Source organism: Passer domesticus, chromosome 14, assembly GCF_036417665.1.
Source record: "Passer domesticus isolate bPasDom1 chromosome 14, bPasDom1.hap1, whole genome shotgun sequence".
Classification (NCBI taxonomy): Eukaryota; Metazoa; Chordata; class Aves; order Passeriformes; family Passeridae; genus Passer; species Passer domesticus.
Genome location: NC_087487.1, coordinates 18,632,953 through 18,651,709, shown reverse-complemented (window position 1 = coordinate 18,651,709; position 18,757 = coordinate 18,632,953). Strand labels below are relative to the sequence as shown.

Below are 18,757 nucleotides of genomic sequence, written 5' to 3'. Positions count from 1 at the left end.
CCTGCTTAGGAACCTACAAACCCTGACTGCTGCTGGTGATTTTCTCATTGACAAATAAATTGAGACTCTTTAGGCCTTTTATTTCTGCTCTGGAATGTGCTAACACACAGGCTCCTTCAGCAGCTGCAGCTGTGCACATCTGTGACATTTAACATACTCTCCAGCAATGGTTTTTTAACACACTTTCCTATTTTTCACTCTTCTTTTCAATGTTGAGAGCTGAACTTTCCCATTGCCAGCAGGATTTTGTATTTTGGGGTGCACACCTTCCCCTGGGCTCCCACATCCTGGAGCCTGCATGGTGAGCACTGGTTCCTAAGCAACCATCGATTCCTTCTCAAAATTCTGAGGGACCACAGAGGCATTACAACAATCACATGCACTTTCCAGAAAAAATACAGCTTCTCTCCAAAGAAACAGCTCTTTTCAGGGGAACAAATAAAGAGGTCTTTGGCTGTATTGTGTTCTGTGTTGTTCAAAACCTCCACCAAGTGAGGCAACAAATTCGACTGTCCCTTAATTACAGAAAATTTACTTTTCATGTTTTGAGTCCATATGGCTGGAGAAAGGCAAACAGATGTCGAGAAGAATGTGTACTTTGTATTCAAATGAAACACGGTTAAAAATATTTTTTGGCGTTAAAAAAGTTGTGTAAGATCCCTCTGGGCTTCTCACTATTGTTCATGTTTGCATTTTCTGTAAAATTTAAAAAGGGACAAAATATGGATTCATATAAATAAGAAAAAAATAGAATCTGCACAGCTGCAGTATCAGTGATGTGGTCCATTCTGCAGAAAAAACAAAGCTGAACCCCAGTCAGAACAAGTGTTTAAGTAGCAGGACTGGGTAAATATTTTTAAATACAACAAAAGGATAAAAAAAGAAGCAATTGGGAAGCTACATTTGTGCAGGGCAGACACTGGAGAAGGGGATAAAACATCTCCTATCAATCCCAACCTCAGATTTGCAGAGTAAATCCAAACCACACCTTCAGAGGAGCAGAGAACTTGGGCAACTGCAGTGCTGCTGGCACTGAGGGTCTGCAGGAAGGCTCAGGGAATAACCCCAGGGGAAAACTCTCAGGAAATAAATCTTCTGAGCACCCACCATGTGCTCTGTGCAGATGGAGATGATACCTCAGGTTTATCTTTTATATATTTCAGATTCAGTGCTGCTTTAGTGGGTGGGTCTGAGCTTCACATTAGGGGATGGTGAGCTCTGCACAGAGCAGGGAGACAAAACAATTCCTGCTCCAGCTGGGCACCAAGGACAGATGATGCAAATCTCAGCCCAGGAGCACAAAGCCCGTGGGATGAAGAGAGGAAAACAAGGATGGGACTGCAGGGGCTGCAGTGGGATTGGGCACTGAGCTGCAATGTGCACATGGAGCAGAGCTGAGCCCAGGGACAGAGCCGTGACCCTCGTGCATTTTGGGGCCATTTGGGTTCATCCTGGGTGCAGCCCTGGCTGGGCTCTGCTGCTGCCCAAGGTGCATCCATGGAGGAGATCCTTGGAATCAATCCCTGCTTTATTCTGTAGCTCTTCCCAGCCCCTGCTCCAGCTCAGCCTTCCCAAGGCATCAGAGATCTCCCATCAGTGATAACCAATTCCTGGGCACTCACCATGTGCTCCATGCAGATCTCCCATCAGTGATAACCAATTCCTGGGCACTCACCATGTGCTCCATGCAGCTCTCCCATCAGTGATCCCCATGCTGGCACTCACCATGTGCTCCATGCAGATCTCCCATCAGTGATAACCAATTCCTGGGCACTCACCATGTGCTCCATGCAGATGGAGATCTCCCCATCACTGTAGAAGGCTCCATAGAAGCCCACGATGTAGGGGGAGTTGCACTCGTGCAGCACCTGCAGCTCCCGGATGATCTGGTTGCGGATGGCTGGCTTGATCTCCAGGTGGATTAACTGCAAGAGAAGCCCACTCAGTAAAATCAAATCCACTCTTCAGGAGTGATCTGTGTCATTCAGAGAGGTTTTCTATACAGGAAGGCCCTGAGCAGGCTCTGATCTCAGAGCTGACTCTGCTTTGAGCATCTCATCACCTCCACAGGCCCTTTCCAACCCAAATTATTTCATAATTTAACTGTAAAATAATCCACCCTTGCTTTCCTAGTGTATAGGAAATGGATTTGTAGAGAATTCTTAAAGCTTGACAGAAGGTTCACACAGTATGTATTTGTATGTAAACTGATGTATGTCATTTGTATGTAAAAGCTGATAGGTTAAGAAACACTTATAATGGATTATAATTAAGAAATAATTATAATAATGTATTGTAATTAAGAAATAGCTTATAATGTAATTAGGAAATAGTTGGCTTCTGATTGTGATGGTGTGAATTATAACATCTGTATTGTCTCACCCTTCAAATGTGACTGAAAATGGAATAAAACTTTTTAAAATGCCTCTCAGTTGCCCCATCTCTGGGTCAAAAAAGGGCAAAATCCAACACTAGTGGCCAAGGGAAAACACTACAACAGAGCACCCAGGAAAAGGCAGGAATTCCATCCTCTTTTCACCAAGTACTTCTGCAGCACATTTTTGTTGCAGCACATTTCCTGAGGGAAATGTGTCAAAGATGCTCTGATCCAGAGGCAGCTGCTGAGAAATACCTGTCCGGGTGTTTGTAAAGCATTAGAGGAAGGAATGAGCTGAAGCTCCCATTAAAACTCCCCAGCACCTTTTCCCCACCAGACTGTTTATCCCATACAATGGGATAAGTGTTCCCTATGTGAAAGGAAAGATAAGTATGGAAATGAAATTTTGGTTAATAAATTGAAGAAAAATCACAATTCAGCAAACATCTCAGTTGCATCAAATATTAATGAGTTGGGGCAAAATTTCCTGTTAAACCCACAGCAGGTGAAAAAACAAAAATCAATTAAATTGATTTAGTTCAAGAAAACTTCAGTGACTTGTGCATTTTGTAATTCTCACATCTCAGAATTGGGCATTTTCCTTTGCCTCTCCCCACACTGTCAGTGTCCTCAGCACAGTTTATTCTTAGCACATGCACATTTTCCTTTAGTTTTGCTGAAGATGACACTGTCCCCTTCTTAAAAAGAAATACCTTAAAAAGAAAATGATTTGTATAATATCTTTTAAAGAAGTCTCCAACTTCTCAATCAAAAAAGGGAAGTTCCCAGTGTAGTAAAACAATGGGACCTGGGATGAGTGCTCTGTTCCCAGGGATATTGACAGGAAGTGAAAGCTTCTCATGTAAACTAAATGAGAATTAAAACATCAAGCTATTTCAGTCACAAAAAAAAAAAAAATAATCTCAGTTCTCTTGCAAACTAGGTCACAACTGCTCCAGGTTGTAAAGCATGAAAAATACTCTCAGAGAAGGAAAAATCCCTTCCTGCCCAGTAACTGCATCCCAGGATGGAACTGGAGAACAGGAGATGTCACTGAACTCAATGCATTCCCTCATTCCCATGTTTTTGAGTTCTCTTCTTCTCCAGTCTCACCTAGAGCTCTTTTCTGCTGTGTGCCTGTGAAGGAAGCTCTTAAGACAGGTGATACCTTTTCCATTCCTCTAAATTTACTGCCCAGAATACAGAAAATATTGTCACTTTTGTCTAATTGATAATTTCCAGTAATTTTTTAGGCCTCCTACTCTTGAATGAGAGGGGAAAAGGAGGAACAAATGGCAATCCTTCCATTACTAACACGTGTGACACTGCTTCTGAAAAACTGGGATGCTCATGTAGGAAGAGGAAGTGCAACCTTTCCCACTCATGGATTAAACACTGATTTTTGTGTGTCGCCACCAATTATTTCTCTAAATAAATTCACTGTATTTCAGAGACAATGTCCTCTATTTTTTTTGTTTACCACCCCCAGGCTGTTCTTTCTGACCCCCTCACCTTTCTTGCCATGATGAGGCCGGAGGGTTTGTGAGACACTTTGAAGACCACACCACCATTCCCTGCTCCCAGCTCACTGATCTTCTCGAAGTCATCATCCTTGAGCTCCCCAACCTTCTGTTTCTGGGTGAGGAACGCCTCCAGGCGCTTCCGCTGCTGCTCATCCAGCTCCAGCTCCTCCAGCTTCTTCTGAAGCGCCTCCAAGTTTGTCCTGCACGAGAAGGAAGGGCAGGAGTGAGCAGAGCTGGGAGGCTCAGAGTGAAATCACTCCATTTCTGCACCTGCACACATTTAGAAGGACCAGGCTGCACAGTCCCCCCCTTGAGATGTGTTGTTGCACCTCTGATTTAAGTGAGCTGTGTTTTATCCCAGATAAAACAATGACAAACACAGGACAGCCACCTTCCCCAGCCCTGAGGTCCTGCCCCCATCCAGGCATGCTGAGTTTCACCACCCCAGGAGTGGCTTCATGACTCTGCACTTCTGGTCAGAGACAGCTCCTGAATCACAGCACAGCACTCCCTGCTATTTTTAGATGTGTGTTTTCAAGGTTGTGTTGTAATTTCCTCCTGAGTTTGCCTAAATGTTTTATTGACTGATTTCCACAGGACTGTAGAACCAACAATTCATTCAGAAGTTTCTCATTTAGTTATCAGTAAAAAGTCATCAAGCCCAGCCAAACACAATCAAAACCCAGTCCCTGGAAAAGTGAAAGCCTTTGGCCCAAAGGTTTTAAGCTTATTTTAATTTTGTTTAAGGGCACATCTGCTGGAAACCTCGTTTTAATATGAAGATTTATGTTTTTAAGCAACACAAAATAGAAAACCAAAACTTTATGCAGGAGTTAAGTTTGGAACCACAGACACAAGTTCAGTGTTCCACGAACATTTAACAACTTCAGTTCCTATGGAAATGCTTCATTCCAATATGACAACTTAAAGGCTCCTTTAAAATTTCCTGCTTTCAACTGCAACAATAAGTTGCTGCAAGAGTAAATATTTAACAGCAAGAACCTGTTTTGCTTCACCAAATTTAATGCAATGTTCCCAGGGAATACAGTGCTGCTAGGATGAAGAATTTGAGGAAGAGAATCTATTTCTTCAGAAGTATGAAGAACAGAACTACTTTCATTTAAAAAAATAATTAAATTTCACTAATAATCAAAATTATTTCCATTCATCATTTCATAAAATGTTCATTCTGAAAATCTCTTGTACAAAGGGATATTCTCACAGCCAGTGAGGAGCTGGTCAGCTGAGAGGATGCATGACTACTACCACAACTGTCTCTGTCTTATCTTAAAAACCAAGTAACTGCACAAAAAAAAAAAAATTATACTATTTTTTTAAAGAGAAACCTCATTTCTGTCCTCATACCATGTTTTATACCTGTATAATCACACACCAATAATCCTGGAGTATGCCCACTGAAAAATCCCCACACAGATAAATGTGGCTTACAAGAACTTCCAAGTTAATCTGTTTTACTGGCTCTGTTTTAAAGAGGAATCATCAAGAAACACGTTTTTGAAATTCAGAAATGCATAACTGAATGATTAATCCCTGGATTTTTTTTTCCCCATCAAATGTGCCCAGTGAAGCAAACAAATTCCAGGCTGAAGACAAAGTGAGGTGTATCTTTCCTGGAATACACCTGAACCAGCTCTTCTTACACCATGGGCACAAACAAGAGAAAAGATGAGGCAAAGTCAAGCATCCCTCACTTTCCTGCAATAAACTCCAGAGCAACAAATGCTGGACACAAACTCCATGTTTTACCCTGGGAAATTACTGCTGGGAGAAGACAGAAATCAAGTCTTCATTATAATTTACAAGCTTGGAGAAGAAACTTGCTGTCATTTTAAGGATTACTGAATAAGGCAGGGTTGTCCATTTGGAATTTAAAAAAAAAAACAACTAGAGACACAGAGACAGGATGCAACAAGGCTTTCCTTGCTGTGCTTTGAAGAAAACAACTATTCAGTTTTTCTCAGGCAGAAGGGGGTTTTTGGCTTTGGAGACAACACAGAGATGCTTGAGCACATGACTTGGAGCAGACAGACTGCTGGTGTGATGGAACAAACAACTGTCCTGCTGATGCTTTAGGAACAAAAATATTTGCTAGGATAGCACTTATCACATCTATTTAGTCTAATGTTTGTCTGGATAAAGCTATTTTTTAGTAAGTTGCCTGCTTCAATCTAAATAAACTTGGTATTCACTTAAAACAGGCATTTCCTTGCTTGAAAGTATGAATTATTGCGGGGGTCCCTGCTTGAATACAAGTCAAGAGGTTCCAAAGGCTCTCCAGATGGGAAGGTATTGATCTCATGAATTTCAGCACCTCAGGCTTCCCCACCAGCTGTGGCCACCAGTAAAATCAGAATGTTCTAAGCTCTAATTTCATTATTTGTAGTGACGAGCAATGAAGTTCTCAGATTTTCAGGACCAATTCTCTAACTGTGAAGTGAATTAATGTGAAAGATATGAACCCAAGAAATGCATTGTCAGAATCACTATTCAGAGTGTAACTACCAGCATCTCCAGTTAGTTTTATGACAAGAACAGAACTATAATAACTGAATGTCAGGCATCAGGCAAGAATTTTTTTTCATTCTGGTTCTTTGCTCGAAGAACTGGACATTAATCAATTTAAAATGCAGCTAGGTAAATAGAAAGTGTAATTTTGTAATCTAAATTGGTGTAACCTACTCAGAGTGTTTCCAGGAAGCAGGACTTTGGAAGTTTCAGTTTTTAACTCCAACTACAGTAGGAACACTCCCCTGACAGGTACCTGGGAGTGTCCCCTGGCCCCTCCCCAGGTAAAAGCAAGTTCCAAAGCACAGAGGAACAGGTGGAAAAGTAAATCATTACACAGGAAGTTTTACAAGGTGAATGAAACCTGCACATCCAGAATACAGAAGAGGCAATACTTTAGACAGTTCATCACCAGGCACCACAAAAATGTTCAGGAACTTTGGCAGCTGAAACAGCAACCTGCTACTGTGCAACTGTCTGCCCCCAGAAAGAGCACTGGGAGTCAAAGTTTTATACACTTAATCTTGTATAAAAGTTTTACTCAGAGACAAAGATTCCCATTAAAATTCATCCCCATTACCTGCTGCAGTCTTGGGGCTGTGTTTTTCACTGTCAAGGCACCATGGCTTTGCCAGGGATCCATCAAAGCAGGAAATCATCAAATCAGCTCGGGGCTCCACGGTGCCAAGCACTTCTCTGAGGCAATAGGTTATCATTTCATTTATTGCCAGCAGTGTGGGAGCCAAGCACACACTAAACTGCACCAGGGATGGGATCCAGCTCTCCCAGGGTGATCCTTGGGATGAAGCCACGGGGAGGTCAGAGCTGCTTCCTCCATTTGGTAAGGAAACATTGGAATCCCACAGAACACCACCAGTAAACACCTCCCTGCTCTGCTGGCAGAAGGATGAACGCCCTGCACAGCCAGCAGCCAGCACCTCTGCACTCAGTGCTGTGTCTTCACAATTACTGGGAGATCTCTCTCTTCCTGACTAAACACAAAGTTCAAAAAAATACACACTCAGGGCAAGGAAAGCTGGTTGTTTCTTTCTCTCTCCCAAGGGCAGCATGAGGTACCAGGTGCCCTAGAGGAGGAATTCTCTCCACCCACATTTGATCAGGGAGGATCTTTCCTATTAACTCCCATTGTTTCTTCTTTTCTGTGCTCAAGGGAGTGTTCTGACAGTGCAGCATCCCCCCGTGGCACTTCTGTGACCTCCCAAGATGGAAAAGAATGCAGAAAGAACCAATCTTCCCCAGACAGTGACCCCTGATGGGTGTGGAGAACCTAACCTCTATCCCTGTCCCTCTGAGACCCTGGTGCTGCCACCTTGTGCAGTGAGAAAGGTTTGTGGGAATGTGGGAGCTTTGCACACCCAGGGACATCTCACCCCAGGCAGGCTCATCTGGGACCTTTAAATTCTCACCTGACCCCGTCCCTCACCTTCTGCCAATGGCCAAAAGTGGATGCTGGGGCAAAAGAACCCTGGGTGGGCACAAAAAGCCCAAATAAATGCCCAGCAGCACTGGAGTCCCTGCTGCTCTGCCATCCTGTGCTCTGTTCCCCACAGAGCCCTGGACAGACCAGGTGTGTCACCAACACCATCCCATCACCTTCTGAGCCCATCACACTGCTCCTTTAAGGGCTGGCTGCAGATTTGTTTTCAGATTTTCTTTTTAAACACCCAGCCACCGATTTCTAACCATGAAACGTGTGCACATCACACACAGCTGGGCCCTGCAGGGACAGAGCAGTGGGTCTGGGGACAAGGAGCAAACCTGTGGTTCCTGCTGCAGCTGGGGCAGGGAGCACTCAGCACCCACAGATGCACAGAAGGCAAGAGCAGACGCTCAGCTCCTGGCTTTGGGGACAGCCACCTCAGCACTGAGGAAAGCACTCCTGGAGGAGATGCATGAACATTTCAGAACACACTTGTTCTGCTGGAGCAGTAAGAGGAAGAGAAATGCTGCTTGTAGGCTGCTAGCACATAATGGCATAACAAAAACCAGAAAATAAGTCCTTAATTAATACTAGGACTCCAAATCCCTGGGAGCTTTATTTTTTTAAATTCATGTTAGTGCTAAGTTAATCATACACTCAACCCTAAAGGCTACAGTAAAGCTGTTACTCAACTCTAAAGCCTACTTCAGATGTGGCAGGGGAAAAAGGAAAAAAAGCTGAGAGCCTTTACCAGTAATTTGTCAAATATCTGTTCAAAGGCATTACTATCAGTGCTGCAAGCTGAACAATTAGCATGAGTGAAAGCATCAAGAAGTACTTTCACTTTCAGATCTCCTGTCGCATGAGGATACAAAGCTTGGGGGTTGTTTTCCAGAACAGTGACATTAATGCTTTCCCCAAGCCCACACAACTGTCAATTTGGAGAAGAAAGTAGGCAGTTCACTACATAATTTCCATGAACAACCTCAATCAGGGAGCTGAAATTAAGTGTTAGGAACATGAAGACATTCTGTGGTTTTGAGAAGACAGACTACTATGTTGTGTGACTCTGCCAAACCCGGGCAACAAGACAAACTCTTATTAAACTTTTCCTTTAGCAAAGAGCAGTTCACAGAATAACATGAAAGATAAACTTAATTCCAGAAGTCTCCCAGCTTAGAGCACAGGTGTCTGGGTTAACTCCAGTGCAGCCTCATAAAACCTGCAGTCAGAGCACCAACTCAAAAAAATCCAAATTCCCTATAAATGCAATGAGTCTGTTTTGGAAAAATACACTGGTTTGCAACCCTCATTGATTTTCAATCCTTGCAATGTGTTAGAGGATCTTAAAAATTTTCCCTTGTACTTAGATGGGATTTGTAGGTGAATTTATCATCTGAATATCACAGACTGGCTCCTTAAAGCTCATCTTGTCCCACCCCTGCCATAGCTGGGACACTTCCACTGTCCCAGGCTGCTCCAAGCAATGGCCTTGGACATTCCAGGGATCCAGGGGCAGCCACAGCTGCTCTGGGCACCCTGTGCCAGGGCCTGCCCACCCTCACAGGAAGGAATTTTTCCCTAATATCTAACATACCATCCACTTCCACATCACAGTGACACTGCATGGCACAGAGTGAGGTTTAATACTGCCAGAAAAAGAAATGAGACCAACATTTGATTAAAATCCATTTCTCAGTAAAAGGCATGCAAAACAAAACCATTAGAAAAGCACTGCTCTGTCCACAAGAGTATCCTGCTAGCCCTAATTTAATGTAAACTCTCATTTTTCTAGAGAGTTTACATTAAACTCTCCCCCCACCAGGGTTTCTGCAGCATCTCCTGGGGTTCCAGCCCCTCATCCTGAGTGGCAGCAGGAGCTGCCAGCAAGGCTCAGGCATCCCTTGGGCATTTGAGCTCTCCAGCCAATGCCACAGAGAGGGAGTCTGGGGTTTTTCTGAGTTAAGAGGCTTCCCCAGGACTAACTGTACCACTGCATTCAGAATTTGCCCTAAATCAACTCTGTAATCTCAAATAAGAAATTCTCCAGCCAAACCTCCAGAAATCCAAGCTCTCCATCTCCCTTTCACGTCTGTGCACCACGGATTTTTCCCAGCCAACATTACCAGGACAAAGGAACCACAGGGCAATTAAAACTTCCTTATGGACAGAAAAATGAACTTATTGACTGGATATTTAAAGCACAACACAGAGGATACACAGAATTATAAACTCTGAATATCAGCTGACACATATATTTACCCCAGGCCTGCACTGCCATTGTTTTATGTCTCTGAAGCAGGAGTTAAATATAATGACAAAACCAAAGGATGAGCACATGCAATAGTTACAGTAACAGTATCCTCCCAGCTCTCCCATGCGGCAGCTCCACAGCCTGTGAGGGCCACCACAACAATAAAAAGATGAAGTTACAGCATCAGTTTACAGGGCCCCTGAATGAGGCCAGGGTTAGAACTGAGACTCCTCTGTGCAAGGGCTGAGCCCGGAGCACAGCAGGACAAACTCCATCCAGAGCCACAGCAACAACAGGAACCAGCAAAAGAAACTGCCAGAAAGTGTCTGAAAACAGACCAAAAACCCCACAACTGGGATCCTGAGACAGCCAGGGATGGAAGGCCTGCCTGTACTTCAAATGGATGGATTGCACAACACTGAACATTTGTCAACATGGCCATTTAGCAAAGAAATTAATAACTTTTACCTAATATATGAATGGAGTGTACCAATACATACAGAAATATTCACATATCTATATCCAAAAAGAACATTTTTTTTCCCCAAAAGAACATGTTCTGCAATCTGCTGATTCATCTTCCCACCACACTGAAAAAAAAGTTCTGGAAAAGCAGAGAACAATGCTGAGTTGTACAAAACCCTGCAAGAAAGGGGGAAGAGCTGCCAGGAACTTTCAAGGGTTTGTTATAAAAACCCATAAGGAGGTTTTAAAGAAGATTGTTGTTCATCCAGAGAATCCCACACTGTTGGAATATCTCCATCCCGGTGCTCAGGATGCACAGGAAAACAAATCTGCTTTTTTTGTATCCCCTGTTGTGGACTCCACTTGATGGATGAGGCTGGATCCAGGTGGAAATCCCATCCTGAGGTGTCAGCAGGGAGGAGTTCTGCTGGAATCCACCTCCCTCCTGCCCAGACAGGACTCGGGATGACAAAGGCTCCTCCACAGACGTTTGCCAAGAGATGCTGAGCACTGAATGAGCCTTTCCCAGTTGTGTCCCTGCACTTCTGTTCCAAAGTGTAGCCGGGATTTTGTCTGAGTAATACTGAGCACGTAACAAAGCAGGAATCATCTGATTACTAATTTCTAGGGAAAAAAGTGATTAGAAAAAGAAATCCACTGCTTCCTCAAAAAAAAAAATTAAGAAGTCTTTGGAAGAGAGAACACAATTCCCCAAAAATTCACTTTTGCCAGCTAACATTTCTTCCTCCAAGAGACATTCTTGTGTTTTGGCAGTGGAATTTGCACACTTTCCACAGCCCAGACAACCCCCAGGGCAATGGTGGGAGAACAAATGCAGCTGGAAAAAAGGTAACACAGGCAAAAAGGGGGAGGAGCTTTTTTACTGGAAAATGTAGAACTCAGTAACTGAAAGGGAAAAAATACCTAAAGGTGAGATGGAAAGCTTTATCAGACCTCATAGAAAATTCCTTCTCAGGTAATTTCAGAATGTTTCTCCTGTTTACAGTGAAATATGTTAAAAAATCCACTCTAAAAACTGGCTGGTGGATTTCCTGCCTCATGTAAATTCCTCACAATTTTCATGTTTGGGTTTTTTAAAGTAAGTGCTAACTCAAAACCCCTTTTGCCAGGTTAACAACAGCACTGTTGTTATACCAATAAATAATTCAGCTACACGTAGGGTTTACCCAGACCCCCTCAATCCCTTTTTCTTGCTGTGAGATAACACTGGAAGGTCTGGCAGGAGATTTGCTCCTCTTGAGACAGGGACCTGAGATTACTCCATTAAAACCTGTGCCACTCAGGAATTGCTGTAATTTCTGAATTCCAGCATCTCCCTGTGTCCTGTCACTCATCCTGCCAAGGCAGGAGGTGATGCTCTCGTTCTGCCCCAAGGCTCTCATTCCCACGTAACCCATTTCCAAATTAAATCCCATTCCCAGTGGGATCATTTCCCAGTGCTGGTGGGCAGAGCTCTGAGAACTCCTCAGGGCTCCTCTGGTGGGGTCTGAGCTGTGAGCCAGGAGAGGAGAGCCTCAGCAGAAGGAGCAGGATCTTGCACAAGCTGTGTTGTGAAATCACACCTCTGTGCCCGTCTGCAGCCTCCCTGGAAGGACAAGAAAAGCAGCTGGATCCAGAGCACAGCTGCACTTCCCTCACCACTTATCCTCCTCACATTTCCTCAGCAACGTTTATTTTTACACCCAGTTTTTAGCTCCCCTAAACCAATTGAAGCTTTTTAAGCTCATATAAACTAAAGTATTCCTCCATTACCATCATTATGCTTAAATCTGACTGTCAGAACATAACAAGACAGTATCAAATGTCTTTAAATCCTTCCTACATCCATAATTGTCAACAAAAAGCTGCCTTCAGCCAGCAAGAGCTGCACAGGTCAGTGTGCCCCTTAATTCATTAATTTCTGTGCTGCTGGTGTACACTTAGTCAGAATTTTTTTCAGCACAAGTCCGTGAGGTGCTGCAGGCTCTGACTTTCCATTATTTCATTATAACAGATCACATGTTCTATTAGAGTACTTAAGTAACATTAAAATGGTATTTCTAATTTGGTGAAGGACTATGCCAGGCTCAAGCACATTAAAAGGGAAAGCTGTGCATGAGTATATTTTAATTTAAAATGCACTCTCTCATATCACATGTATTTGGAAGTTTGGTTAATCCTTCATTAGTAGGGGATTAAAAAAATGTTTCTCTTTTTTTCTTTTTTAATATTTAAAAGCTTGCAGTAATTCTACATGTATATTGAATGCAACTGAAATCCAACCAGATCCGTCATAAAATTCCAGGGTCTAATCTTCCAGAACACTGCACACAGGCAAAAAAGCTCCCCTGAAGTCCAAGGAATTCCAAAGGGGAAAAAAAAAATTCCCCCAGGAAGCAAGGCAGAAATGACCCTGCCAGCATTAAAGTGAACAACTCTGTGAAAATCTTCCTTTCCTTTTATTTCATCTCATCCAAGAAAACGGATAAAAAACCTATTCCATGGAGGACAAATCCTCTTGGAACAGGACCCACTGGGAAAGAGCCCACAATGGGAACTTAAAGCCCACAAACCCAAACCCAAAGCCTCATTTCTCTGATGGTTCACACCTGCCCCTCTACTCCTCAAAACCCAAACTGAAGCTCCCTTGAGAAAGACCCTGAAAAACACAAAAATTGCAGGAAGCACAATAAGTAAGCCATGGTTTACTTTGCAAATTGTAATATATATTGAAGTGCAAACCATTTCTGCACAATCCCCAAACCTTTCTTTGCCAAGCAATCACAGGGAGTTGCAGCAGCCATTCAGGGACCTCCTTAAATGCAATTTAACCAGAATAAACAGCAGCAATAAGAAAAGGCTGATTAATTAATACTCAAACTATGACTGGAATTTGCAGTCAGCCATTTCTACAAAATTACTCTCTGGCTTGAACAGTTCTAAGGCACAGGTTTGCTATAATTAAGGCTTTAATAAGAGAAAACCCTGGAAAACCACATTGTGCCTGATGACTTGGTTCTACTCACAGTTTGCTTTGGATTTTCTTTCTTTTTTAAAAAGAAATACAGCTCCTAAGGTGGTAAAGACCTACAGACAGCCCCTCAAATCCCTCTCAAGGGCCCATTTCTTTTCAGCACATCAGAGAAGATGCAAATTCTGCTGTCCACTTTTTTTTTTTTTCCTCTCATTTTTATCTAATTAAACACAAACCTCTTATTGAAGCTGATACTTCACATCTGAGATTTTCAGAGGTCACAGCCCAGGCTTGATTTGGGAAACAGCAGTTGTTGGTAAAACACTGAGTTATATTTTCAAAAGAACTGTATTTTGAATGAAAAATATACTTCAATCCCATCGTGTCAAAGTTCATAAAATACATAAAAGTCAGTGGCACTCGAATTTTAAAAATAATTGTTTGCATTTTTGCATTTAATCAAATCCCAGGCACTTTTGGAAGGTTTATATTTTAACACCAGAACTGGGAAAGCTGTTCGGATTTATTGAGACAAGGTAAAAGGTAAGGCTTCAGAGCAGTTAGTTTGACTCTTCCCTCCGACTTTTTTTTTTATTTCAAAGATGCAACTAAAGAGCTTCATGAAGCACCTTTCTTTTCATGTCAACACAAAACTTATTCTAATACAGAAAGTGGCATAATCTCAAAACCTGCTTTTTTTCCTACTGCACATTCTGAGGCTGGGTTGGCTTTAGAGAAACAAAAATTGGTTGAAAACTGTCAGATAGTGAAAGCAACAGAGAGTTAGAAGTTTGAAAGGAACATAAATCCATAAACTGGTGATGTGTTTTTGTTTCTTTTGGCTATTAAGACACTAAACATCCAGCCAGAAGAGTTTTCCTTCAATTAATTTTCATTCAGGTTCGCTCGGTTGGCTTTTTTTCCTTTCCCTGCAGAAGCTTTGCACAATTATATCTGTGCAGCTCCAAGGAATGAAATTAAATCTGCAGCTGGCCAGTGTCATCTTGGTTTCAGCCTGAGGAGCTGAGGCAGCTCAGAGCAGCAGAAAGGTTCAGCCCTCGCCGTGCAACCGCGGCTCCGCGGGAAGTGTCAAAAGCAGAAGTGAGGCTCAGGGCACAGGAAAACCTCTTGTGAAGTTGTCTCTGCCGTCCAGCTGGGCAGAGCCAGGGATTGGGAAGGCCCTCGAGAAAAATTATTGGTACAGGATGTTGTGGTTAAGTAATAGCTACAAGTAACAAAATCTGCTGTCGGAGAGAAACATTGTGAAATTTTCATTTAAATATTTGGGATACGTGTATTTAAATTGTAAGTGCACTAACTCCCCTTTATACTACCTTGCCAGGAAAAAGAGGGATAAAAACAAGAAAAAGAAAGGAAAAAAGAGGAAAGAGGCAGGCAAAGAGACCCAGGCCTCCTGCATACTCCTAAAGCCCCGCAGCACGTGCTATAATAAGCTTTCCCTTGCTCCACTCAAAGAGCTCCCATCACCAAATAAGGATGAAGACAGAGCACAGGACACAAATGCAAAGCAGGACATCCTGAATCATCCAGCCCCTTCTTTCATTTCCTCCCTTTCCCCTTCCTTTCTGCCAGGAAGTCCCGGTGTCAGAAGCGCTCATTCCTCAGAGCATTAATGAGTTACAGATCCTTGCTCCATGACAGCGGGAAAGTCTGGGAATTCCAGCACAGCTCCCCAGGCCCTGCACATCCCTTTGGGCTGCTGCCAAAGCCGCCTGTGGGCCTGAAGAACTTCCTTCCCTCGGGATCCTCGGGTCCCTGGTGCACTCACAGGCAGGAATTTCATCGCCTCGCTCGGAATCTTCCTTTGTGCCCTGCCAAGTCCTGGAGCTCCTTCGGCTTTTCCGTGTCTGGAGCAGGGACACGTCTGTGTATGTAAGGAGTAACCAGAGCTTCACATAGCCAAAATTCCTGGAGTGCAGGCCCGGGGCTTTAGGAAGTGTTAATATGGCAGTGCAGGGATGCTCGGCATGCACAACGGCCTCACAAACACCTGACTGAGGAATTCAGGCAGTGACCAAAGGGGGAAAAAACCCGGAGCAGGCTCGGGGAGGAAAATAAACAACCTTACAGATTAAGGAAATGGAAAACAAAACTGTTTCCAACTCAATTCCAAAAACATTTTTAAATTCTGATGCAACTGTTCTTTGCTATTTGAAATCTTTCACAACGAGGGCTTAAAATTAGCAGGATGAGGGGATATTTCCACGATTAATTAATCCTGGCTGTATATAGGACAACTGGTTGCTGAATTTACTTTCACTAAGCTACTTCTTTAAAAAATACTGGACACCTCTAAGCCTGGCAAAAGCTGGGTATAAGGTCCTGTGTGTGACACAGGTCACAAGTCTGGGGACACACAGACAAACCCCAGCCAAATCAACACAAGGAGCAGAAAATGAAGCAAGGCAGTTCACCAGTGCAGAAAAGAGCCAGCACTCCCAGGAGTCTCCAAAGGCTTCCAACAAGTAAATGAGTACCTTACACGTAAAAGCAATTTAAAATTAATGACACTACTTGCGGGAAGAGATACGATATTGAGTATATTGGGAGCGAGGTGATTTACATCAGGTACTACAAGCAGCACGTGATTGGTGTATCAGATTTATTCTGTAGAACAAGACTAAAATGCACAGAGATCCCTGAAGACTAAATCAACATATTCCCAACTGCCTTGAGAAAATTGACTGGAAAGTGCTACTCAAGCAAATACAAAAACACAGTATTTTTCCCCCTGTCAACCCAGAACAAAAGCTCTGTAATATTTAGATCATAATGCTTAGATACAATCAGTAACTCCTGCCAAAGAACATTTTTTAAACAGCTCATCGCTCAGTTAATCATCAAAAGAGTTTGCTAGAAATGTCACAGCTGGAGCTGCTAGATGCTGAATTTTTTATTTTTCAGGAGGTATTTGCTTGGTTTCAGGGTTACGTTTTTTTGCGGTCGATTTGGTTTTGGTTGTTTGATTTTTTTTTAGATGTTTGGGTGGTTAAAGCAGATCTGAGCCTGTGTGAAAACGCGGCACCGATGAACACAGAGCACTTTAAAGCCCAAGACTCGCACATGTCTCTGCCAGGCTGCCTCACATCCTCTGTGTCACAGCAGCACATCGCAGCTCGGTTTACATCTCCCGGGGAGGACCGAGCTGACCATACAGGGGCAGGAATCTGCTCCTCCACGACACACCTTGGTTCCAAGGCTCACTGAAGGGCTAGCCCGACAGCACCGTCTAAAAATCAAGGCGTGAACATCGACCCGTGAACCTCAAATGAAGACCTGCTGTAACATTTCATCACCCTGCTGTGTGTGCCCGACCGAGGCCACCCTGCCCACCCACATCCGTGAGAAACGTGCAGCACAGGCTGCAGCAGCACCACCGTGCAGCCACCCAACACTCAGTGTTTTCCCCCAGAAGTGTCCCCGTGATCAGCTCAGCCCTTCCCACATGTACAGAGTCGTGTTGGTGTTGCCCACGGAGGAGCTCCGAAGCTGTTTCCCCACACGCTCCGTGCCGTAGCCAGCACAACATGTCAATTAGCGACACACAGATCTGTCTGGGCTAAAGCCAAGGACGAGGCAAAACAAAACAAAACACCTTTTTCTACAAACCTGCGGCTTCCAGTATAAATTCTCCCACACACACCGCTCATGAAATATGCCATCGCAAACGTGTAATTTGCCATTACTAGCTAATTATATAAGCTAAGAACCCAGCAGACACCATTACGGACGAGCAGAAAGGAGTTACACAAGTTTCCCCCGGTTTTTTCACCGGGGTTTTTCCCCTCGCCTGTGTGACAGAAGTTTGTTTAGGGCCGAAGGCAGCCTCGCCGTGCTCGGCGGAGGCTGTGCGAGCATTCCCGGCCCCGGGAGTGCCGCCCGCGGTGCCCGCGGCAGCCGGGCCGGCCGTGAGGGGCAGGGCGGGCTCGGGAGCACCGCGCCCCGCGGACAGCGCCGGCCCGCTCCCCGCCCCGCCAGCACTCACTCCGCAGAGCTGGTCCCGTTCACGGCGGATCCATCCGGAGCGGGGTTCAGCTGGATCGGCCCGGGCTTCTTCTTCGGCATCTTCGCCCGCACACGGCGCGCAAGCGGAGCGGACGGAGCGGCCGCGGCCCCACTTCGGACAGGTCCGAGGCACTTCCTGCGGCGCGGCAAGGCGGGCGGGGAGCTGCCCTGGGCGGCGGTGCCCCCGCGGGGCTGCGGGCGGGTGGCGGCCGTGCGGCTGCCGGACCGGGCTGCGAGCGCTCCGAGCTCCGGCGGGCACTGCCCGGGATCGGGATGTGCCCGGCCGGGACCGCGCCGGCGCGCGCCGCCCGCGCCCGCCGCGCGCATGCGCGGGGGGGGAGCGCGCGCACGCGCGCGGCGGGCAGCGAGGCCGCGGGGGCCGCTGCCCTCAGGGCGCTCCTGCCCTCACAGCGCTCCTGCCCTCACAGCGCTCCTGCCCTCAGAGCGCTCCTGCCCTCACAGCGCTCCTGCCCTCACAGCGCTCCTGCCCTCAGCCCGCCCCGAGCCCGCCCTGCCCCGGCACCGGCCGCGACAAGCGGCGATAATCCTGCCCGGGCAGGGCGGGCAGGCCTGGCACAGGCTGCTCAGGGCAGCCGGGGCCGCCCCATCCCTTGGAAGTGTCCAAGGCCAGGCTGGACGGGGCTTAGTCTTAGCTCTGGGATAGTGGAAGCTCTGGGACAGTGGAAGGTGTCCCTGCCCATGGCAGGCGGTGGCACTGGATGGGCTTCAAGGTGCCTTCTAACCCTATTCTATGATGACTTAAACGGAACCTTGCTTTAACATCAACTTGCTTCCACAAATCGATAAAGGACTGATTTTTTTTTTTAAGAGTCTGCCACTTAACACTGAAGGACGTGCGAAGTGCAGTATTCCGAGCAGCGGGAGCAGATCCCGGAGGAGAAGCAGCAGAGAGGCAGGAGGACAGAGGTGTCCTGTGCCACCGGCTGGAGCTGGGACGTGTGGGGCTGTCAGTATTCCAAGCAGCGGGAGCAGATCCCGGAGGAAGCGAGGCAGAGGGACAGGAGGACAGAGGTGTCCTGTGCCACCGGCTGGAGCTGGACAGCACGGGTCACCAGGCCCAGGACGCGTGGGGCTGTCACCCCGGGCAGGACAGCTGGCTGTCCCTGCTCCAGTGGGCCCTGCTGGGGTGCAAAAGGTGCTGTGAGAGCGA

The 18,757-nt window shown here is 45.5% G+C and overlaps 1 protein-coding gene across 1 annotated transcript in view; it reads right to left on the bottom strand.

Annotated features, from left to right (window-relative positions):
- Nucleotides 1-17,902, bottom strand: part of MAP2K1 (mitogen-activated protein kinase kinase 1) — a 32,871-nt gene extending 14,969 nt beyond the window's left edge. Inside the window, exons 1-3 of the mRNA XM_064389358.1 lie at nt 17,567-17,902; nt 3,890-4,100; nt 1,779-1,925 (exon numbers count right to left, since the gene is read on the bottom strand). Coding sequence (XP_064245428.1) covers nt 1,779-1,925; nt 3,890-4,100; nt 17,567-17,646 — 438 coding nt within the window. The 5' untranslated portion in view covers nt 17,647-17,902. The remainder of the gene's footprint in view (nt 1-1,778; nt 1,926-3,889; nt 4,101-17,566) is intronic.
- Nucleotides 17,903-18,757: the final 855 nt, after the last annotated feature.